Source organism: Coffea eugenioides, unplaced genomic scaffold, assembly GCF_003713205.1.
Source record: "Coffea eugenioides isolate CCC68of unplaced genomic scaffold, Ceug_1.0 ScVebR1_66;HRSCAF=323, whole genome shotgun sequence".
Taxonomy (NCBI): Eukaryota; Viridiplantae; Streptophyta; class Magnoliopsida; order Gentianales; family Rubiaceae; genus Coffea; species Coffea eugenioides.
Genome location: NW_020864529.1, coordinates 250,730 through 259,618, shown reverse-complemented (window position 1 = coordinate 259,618; position 8,889 = coordinate 250,730). Strand labels below are relative to the sequence as shown.

At 38.1% G+C, this 8,889-nt stretch overlaps 1 protein-coding gene across 1 annotated transcript; it reads left to right on the top strand.

Annotated features, from left to right (window-relative positions):
* The first annotated feature begins 1,893 nt into the window (after positions 1 to 1,893).
* On the top strand, positions 1,894 to 8,639 carry LOC113758727. The gene is made up of 2 exons (XM_027301457.1): positions 1,894 to 1,965; positions 7,854 to 8,639. The coding sequence occupies exons 1-2, from the start codon at positions 1,894 to 1,896 to the stop codon at positions 8,637 to 8,639; spliced, it is 858 nt and encodes a 285-aa protein (XP_027157258.1).
* Positions 8,640 to 8,889: the final 250 nt, after the last annotated feature.

Sequence of the window (8,889 nt, the reverse complement as noted above, 5' to 3'; positions counted from 1 at the left end):
GACCTACTACAATCTAACGGGGGAAAAGTGAATAATTAGAATAAATACCTAACTATTACAAATTTGGCATTCAAGTGCCTTTCAAATGATCAAAATTGAACTAAAAATAAATATACAAACTAAAGCAAATAAAGCGAATAAATAAATAAATGAAATAAATAAATCAATCAATAAATAATAAAACATTTAAGAAGCATGCAATTAAGCACGTAACATCACATAGGGCACATAGGGTCAAATAATGTAAAGAATAAGGGAATAGAGTGTACCTCCCTTGAGTTGGGGCTCTAATGAAGTAAAGTCACTTATTTACCCTCCAAAATACAAAGAAAAGGTCAAGGCATCACTTTAATTAACAAATAATCATAAATGATAAAAATAAACATGAATTTGAATCAATTAAATCATGTCAACAACCCACATTTAAGAAGTCAAGATAAGAAAGGACCTGATTGCAAAGATTAACAAAATTTTGGGGGCAAAATTAAAGAAAAATAAAGTTTAGGGGCCTATTTGCAATTAAATTAGGGACCCAATTGAATGAAATTGAAAGTTTGTAGGGCCACAGTGAAATTAAAGAAAAGTACAGGGACTGATCTGCAAATTCGTTCTTTGGTTTCTTAATGGATCAAGCCACTGGGCTATTTTATTTATTTACTTAGGCCAAAACCTTCCCCAGCCCAATCGAAACCCAAGCAAAACTGATGGACTAGTCTACTATTCTAACCCCAAGAATGATCCAACAAGACTGATGGGCTTTAACCCTTCAGCCCAACGGAAGTCCGGAACAAAAAGGAATGGGCCAGCCTATTATTTATGACCCCAAAACTTCCAACAAATCTGGTGGGCTTCTACTTCCTAAGCCCAAGCCCGAAACCCAATCAAAATAAATCAGACCCACCTTTATAAACCCAAACCAATATCATTACCCAAAACCTAAACCCAAAATACTAAATCCAACAAAATAAACAAAACAACTAAAATTATTAAGGACTAATTATGAATTAAATTCCAGAATTAATCTATCCAAAAAGTTACAGAAAATACGCAAACAGAGGATTAAGCTTAAAAGGGTGAAATTAGTTCGATTTTTCCAGATTTTGGGCCACGGTGAATTTGGGGAAGCTTGAGGGGTTCAAATGCAACAAGAGCAGGGACCTAATTGAAGGACTTATGAAGGTGTTGGAGGCAAAATTATGAAGTCCTAAAATTCTGGGGTTAAATCATAATGGAAAGGGAAATTGAGGGACTGGAATCATGAATTTAATCAAGTAATCTTCTTCTCCAAATTGGCTCAACGTTCGCTGCCATTTCAGCTACCTTTTCGGTTAGCAGCACCAGAAATTGGTTTCAAATCACATCATTCCCAACAAAACATTGAAACTCATAACACTTCCTCTTATCACATCAATTCGGATTCAAGCATAAGGAAATAAAAAAAAATGAAACAGAAAAGGTACAAACGGACCAACACTATCTTTTCCCATGAAAAAGTTGGTTATTATGTTCGGATAAGCAACTGAGCAAACTGAATGTTCATTTTCCTTCACACGTTAAATTGCAGATGAATCGTCTTTCAAATAGAACTTTCAATTAGGCACTTAATCGAACAGCTACCGGGCATTACAAATTCAGCAATTTCTCTGGTCAAATGGTGTAATGATCAGCCCAAAAATTTGTCATAAACACAAAAGAACTTCAGTCCAATCGACACATAAACTATGTACGCTCCAAAATCGTGCATAATCAACAAAAGCTTTCCGATGGACAAACTCACAAACTAGAAAAAACATGCTTTGAAAGATTTCAGTATCTACGTTTGGAGAGAAACCGAAATTTGAGGGAAGAGGATAGCTTACCGTGCCCTCTGTTTATGAAGATCCGCCGGTGGCAATGGCGGATTCCGACGAGGTGGTGGGGATGGCGGCGCCGGACTGTTCAAGAGCTGTTGGAAGGGGAGAGGCCGTCTGCCGCCCCTTTTCCTTTTCTTGTTGCTCTGTTTTTCCCTTTTTCCCTGTTTTGATTTCAATTGAAGCCCTCTCTGTTTTCCTTGGCTCTCTTCGTTCCTCCCTTCGCCGAGAAGCTCTCTTTCTTTTCTTTGGCCGAAGCCTTCACCTCTCTGTTTTTTCCTCTCGGCCCTTTTCTTTTCTTTTTCCTGCTTTCTCCTCCTTAGCCTTCAACCCTCCATCCGCCGCCCCTATTTCCTTCTCTGTTTTTCGCTCAGCCCCAAAATCTCTCCCCCGTCGCTTGTTTCCTTTTTCTTTTGCTCTCCCCAAAGCTCCTTCGTTCGCCGCCCGTTTCTTTTCTTTCCCTTCCCTTGGCTCCCAAACGAAGTTCCTCTGTTTTGTTTTCCCTTTCTCTGTTCTTTTTCTGTTTCTTCACCAAGCTTCCGACCTCCCCTCTGTCGGCTCTTCCTTAGTCTTTTCTTTAGCCTTTTCTCCGTAGCCTCCCCCTTTTCCCTTTGCCCTCTGGCCCCTTTCCTCTGTTTTTCATTGCTTCTTAGCCTTTCCTTTTTGTTGATTCCCTCAGACGAAATCCTCCTCCCCTCTCTTGCGGCTCTTTTCATTTTAAAGGCACCCCAAAGAAAAACTAAACCTAAGATGAAAGGCCAAGATTTCAAACTCTAGAACAGGCTTAGGTGTCTTGTTCTTGTCCCTTTGATTTTTTTTCCAAAAACCTAAAATCGAAACAAATAAAAATAAAATTTAAATGATTAAATGATTAAAGTTTAATTAAATGATAAAAATGACTTAAAAATAAAAGACTAAATGAAATTAATCAAAAATAGAAATAATAGTAAACAAAATACCTTAAAAATTTGGTGTCTACAAGAAGATTGTATCACATATTATCACAAACGGCCACTAACATTCCCAAAACAAGCAAAACGGCAAAATCGGCACATGCAAGTGCGGAAACGGCAAAATGGGCGCACGCGCGCGCGCGGAACGGCAAACGGAAATGGCCAAATCTGCCATCTCAAACCGTTTTGATCAAAAGTTAGGCTAGGAATGTCGGATCAAGGTGAGAGAGACACCGTTTCGAAGCTATGAGGAAGGGCTACATTTCTCATGAAGACACCTTAATCTAGATCTGAATGGAAGCAGGTCGAAATTATGGAACACAGTACCAGAAATTTACGTGTTCGGGTGACGAACAGGGTTTGTTTGCTGGAACATAACTCACAGATCACAAATCCAAATCAAGAAATTCCCAAGGCATTGGAAAGCTAGGACATAAGGCTATAACTTTCATGTTTGGACCAAAAGCTGAATCAATACAGAGCATGGAGGAAAATGGATCCAAACATTCCTGTCAGAACTGTCCAATTCGATGGCAGTTCTGACAACTGATCTTGTTTTTGTCATAACTGAAGCTACGAAACTCGGATTTGGATGCACTTTATACCGTTTCGAATCTAAGACCAAGATATACCTTTCTTATGAAGACACCAACACCCATTTCATACATTATCAGAACGGACAAAACAGGGTCAGAAGCTAAATCCAGAAACACGGCAGAATCCGAAGTTTAGAATAGATGCGACTATTTTGGCTATAACTCAGGCTACATAGATCCGTTTGAGGTGTTCTTGGTGGCGTTGAAAATATAAGACAGAGTACTAAAACTTTCATGTTTTGGAAAATGGATAAATCCGAACGGATTATAGTGAATAAACACAACCAAAAAGACTAAACTGTCCACGCGGAACTCTGGAATGTAACCTAGAACAGCGAGGGTATTTTCGTCTTTTCACAAGCTACGTTGCTCCGATTGAGTTGAAATTTTGTAGACAACTATAAAATACCATTCTATACAACTTTCATGTTTTATGCTAAGCCTAACTTGGCCTCTAACATGGTGCAATAAAACCGGACAGAATAGAGCTGAAATTTTCCTGAAACCTGAAATTTTGGGATTCAATGCAACCTTTCTTGATTTCTTGCTCTAATCATCACTAAAACCACTTACATAGGCTTAGCTACAACATATATCATCCATATAGCAAGGATAGGCAGCAAGTATCTCAAACCCTAATTCACATAAATCACCTTTAAATCCTCATAACAACTTGTATCACCACTAATCCAATCAAAACAAGTATTATATAACAACTTAAACCAAAATGAAAGAACCAAAGCCATGGTTTAGCCTTATACCTCAACAAATGAAGCTTGCAAGAGTAATACTTCACCTCCTCTTGAAAGTCTTGTTTCCCCTAGCTTCTCAAGCCCACAACTAACACTTTAATCAGTTTAGAAGTTTGATTTCTCACTTGGATGGCTAAAATCAAGAAGAAGGAAGTTGTTTATTGCTCTCTCTTTCTCTCCTCTCTTGTTCGGCCAAGCAGCAGAAATAATGAAAGGAAATGGAGCAAAATTGGTGATAAGAAGGTTGGAATTTGTCTTGGTCAAGAAGCTATGGTTGAGTGACACTTGTCACCACTAATACCAACCAAAATTTTCTTTTTTCCTTCTTACATTTTTAGCCCTAAAATTTGGTCAAAGCTAGCTGGAAAATGAGAGGATATTTTGCTCAAATATTAGTGAGCTTGTATGGTAAGAAAGTGGTGGTCAAGTGGTGTGTTCAATCGGTAATGCACGGTACACGTCGGTTCACACCGTTCTTCCTTAAGTCACACGTACTAGGGTTTTTTTTTTACTTCCTATTCACTAACTTTTTATCATTGCATCTAATCACATATTATTTCTCACCCAAAAGTCACTCTTAAGCACCAAATTTGATCCTTGCTTCGTACCGAAAAATCATCCGGCGAAAAATCGCGAAACCCTAATTGCTCCAATCTTGAAAACGAAGAGTGAAACCCTACTTTCTAGGTTCATTTGCACTTATTATAGAGTGATTGGGTAGTATTAAGGGTTTTACACCCAACTTAGAATTCTAACAAATCATATCACTAGAAACTTTTCTAGTTTAGGGTTTTCCTAACTTTTAAACTCACTTTAAGCACCATTCGAACTTATAATTAATACAAAACTAGGGTTTCAATCCTACCCCCATTGAAAGAATTCAAGTAACTTTAAATCAAGCTTTGTGGAATTATTTTATCTTACTATCAAGTTATAGAGATTGAGAATAGCGCGTTAATATTAAAATTTAAATGACAGGACTTTTAAAACCTTGCTAACTAGTTAATTCTTTTCTTTGCTTAAACTAGTTTTATTACTTTTAGGGAATAATCGTATTAACTTCTAAATTTTAAGTTTTTTGTAAAATTATTCCTGGTTAGTTGTTTTGAGGAAATTGTTAAAAACATGAGATTTTAATAATTTTTTTTAAAAAAGAAAAGGCTTAGAAAACTTGTTCAGCAAGAAAACTTGTTTGAATTAAATTGATTTTAGTTACCCTCTGGAAAGAAAAGTATCTCTAAAGAGATCATACGAAATATTTTATTCGCCTTAATCGAGCATCTAGGTAATTTGTGATTGTGATTAATCTCAGGTGATTCAGAGGACACCGAGAAGCTTTTTTAATTTCCTGCTTTTGCTCTTGCTTTGCTCCGGATTACGGTGAGGGATTCCAAACTGTTTTGCACAAAATTGCTTCTCGAACTTTTATAACCACTGTTTGTATAATTGCTTATATATATACGTGATGTGACTTGATGAGTGCTTCTTTCATGCCTAAGTGGTCAAATACTTGATGAATCTTGTTCACTTGAATGAAAAGTACTTATTTCTAGGCGAGTGTGTACTTTATCGCACTCGACCTAACTGTTGCTGTATCGCTTAACTGTTCAATATTTCATTGTTTATATGTTATTTGCGTATGCTGTAGGCCATGTGTACTTTATCACATTGGCTGAACAAGGCCTTTTCCCCTTCGTTATCACCTATTCGAGCCAGAAGCGGACTCGGTCGGATAGGTTGATAACCCTGGGCACTGTATTTTGGTATACTCGAGTATTACCACTGGAGGGATAAGGTGATGGCCAGTCAACCGAAGGAGTTACCGATGGGAGTTATAAGGACAGAAAGTGGACCGAGTACTGTATCCTTTTGTGTTTGTTTTTTTTTTATTAATACTGTTATTGCTCTCCTAGTTGACATTTCTCGGGTAAGACTCCTCATGAGCATTAATCTCTGAGACGAAGCAATCCTTGTAATGTTCTTCTAGTCGGACGAGTCACTGTTTGTTTGACTGAAATTCGTGAAAATATATTTATATGGTCATTCATTCCAAATGTACGTTAGTGGTTTTTAAATGATTTATGAGTTGTACTCGTAATAAAGTTGCCAACAAAAGTATTACTTCTACATGTGTTTCCAAAGTAACACTTACGCACTGGTTTATAAATACTTGATTTTCCCTTTTGAAACCTCATTGAGCTTTAGCTCACCCCCAAAAACATTTTAGTTCTATGCAGGGCTCGAGAAGGATAGTTACTCAAGCACAAGGATTTGGAGTACCGTGGATTATCCTTTATCTGGGTTGTGATTGATTTTCTTTGTGGAATGTAACGGTTATTTTGAAAGATTTGTGAACTTTATGGTATGATGTACTTGTGGTTGAAGTGAATGTAAATCTCATGATATTTTGGAAATTATACTTTTGTAAGAATGATTTGAATTGCGAACATAAGGATTGTACTTAAGTTATTAGTATGAGAATTTAGATGAAGTATTGGACTTGTACTTTGGTATGTTGGACTGGTGGATATATTATACTCCGTTTGACCTTTTAAGAACCATCGATTATATTCATGCTTGAGTTTTGCAGTGAGTCCCGGCGAGAGCTGGGCAGGCGGCCCGCCAAACCCTTTGGTTCGCCTTAGGGGGAAGTGGGGTCGTCACAGGTGGTATCAGAGCTTAGGCTCTAGATCTTTGTAGAGTATCCTAGGCTTTGAGTATAGGATGCCGGACTGTGGAGTTTGATTGTCTTGCAAGTGGAATGTGATCTTAGTACTTGATTATTGATTGAGTAATATTGAAGTGCTTGTTTTTAAGTGGGTTTGCACACTAGGGTTTCTTATATTATAAGAAACTGAAGAGAATTGGGTGAGGTTGATTTGAAAAGTGATAGTTGAGTTTCTTGAACATTGGTACTAGTAATATCTATATGATCGAATTTGATTTGGTAAATCGTAAGTTTCGAGGTATCCTCTAGGCTTGTAATCTTCGTAAGTATATGTATAAAACTGAATGTGAATCTTGGATCGATTGCTTGAGTGAGACCTCTTGCAAAAATTTTCTTTGAGGAATAGTGGGGATTGAGTTGATTTGCATCTGGAGATGGCCAGTCCTAGTGCAAATTGACTTGGTTTCCACTTGACGCTTAAGTGAGCCAGTTGTACATATTCTCTGAGTTTGAACATGGGACTTGAGGCTTTAACTAGAAATCCCAAGGTTGGTTATTCTTGGAGATGAATGTACTTTAGTTATTGGTTGGCTTGCTAAAGATTTTTAAACTTTGAATGAATGACTTTTGGTTTCAACTTGTATTATGACCTGATTAGCTCTAATTTTGTAATGGCATACAACTTAATTGAGACTAGTTTAAATTCTATGTTAACCGTGAATGTGTTATTTGTGAAATTGTTATCTGTGGATATAGTTTTATTGCTCATTTTGAAAATTGTTAAATACACGTGTGCATAGATAATTTTGGTTTAGTGAGCCATCTACACATACATGTATAGATTAGTTGTGAGAATGGAAGCTGGGAGACGACGACGTGGGCGTCAACCCAGACGACCTCAAAATCAAGGAGGAGATAAAGAATCTACCGCCGACCGAAACGTTGAACCTAGGGTTGGGGTAGAAAACCAAATTGGGTTAGTTTTGACTCGCATGACAGACATACTAGAGCGATTGGTACCTCAACAAGGCTAGGGAATTGGACAACTGAACCAACTTGGAAACCAAGAAATAGGGGAGGATAGGGCTTTAGAGAGATTTCAAAAGTTTTCCCCTCCTAAATTTTCTGGGGGTCCTGACCCCGATATAGCTGAAAATTGGTTGGAGAATATAAGGAATATATTTGATGCACTAGATTATTCCGAGGAGAGAGAAGTAAACTTTGCTGTGTTCCAACTTGAAGGACCGGCTCGAGCATGGTGGAATGTTATAAGAAATAAGTGGGAAAGGGAACAAACTCCGAGAACTTGGATGAATTTTGTCCTAGAATTTAATGAAAAATTCCTTCCACCACTAGTCCAAGAAAAAAGAGAGGATGATTTTATAAAACTTCGCCAAGGAACTTCAAGTGTGGCAGAATATGAAACTGAGTTCACGAAGCTGTCTAGGTTTGCCCCGGAATTGGTAATTACAGAGCGAAAGAGAATAAGGCGGTTTATTCAGGGCCTCAATCTAGAAATTCAAGATGGCCTCGCAGCGGCCCAAATTGAAACGTTTAGTGATGCCCTTGAGAAAGCCCAAAGGGTTCAGATTTCAAAAGCCAAATTGAGAGTTTTTCAAGTACGGAAAAGAGATGCACCTAGTAGTAGTCACCCTGAGGCATCTAGAAACACTGTACCACCACCAAAAGTTGGAAAAGGAGCTGGTGGGGTGAGACTACCACTTCCATCTTCTTCTCAGATGCAGCAATTAGAAGGAACTCCGTCACAAGGAACTCAGATTAAAAGGGGTCAATCAAGGATGACGCCACAGGGAAGTTAAGCCATGAATTTTCAACCAATCTGTGGATACTGTGGAAAAGGAAACCACACCGAAAATAACTGCTGGGTGAAGGAGCGAAAGTGTTTGCGTTGTGGGAGTGCAGACCATCAAGTTAGCAACTGCCCAAGAAAGCAACCACGAGAGAATAATCATCGACAAGGATATGGAACTACTTCTGAACGAACTACTGAAGGAGGGAACCGACCACAAGTGCCAACTGGAACATATGTCTCTATTGGTCGACAGACTC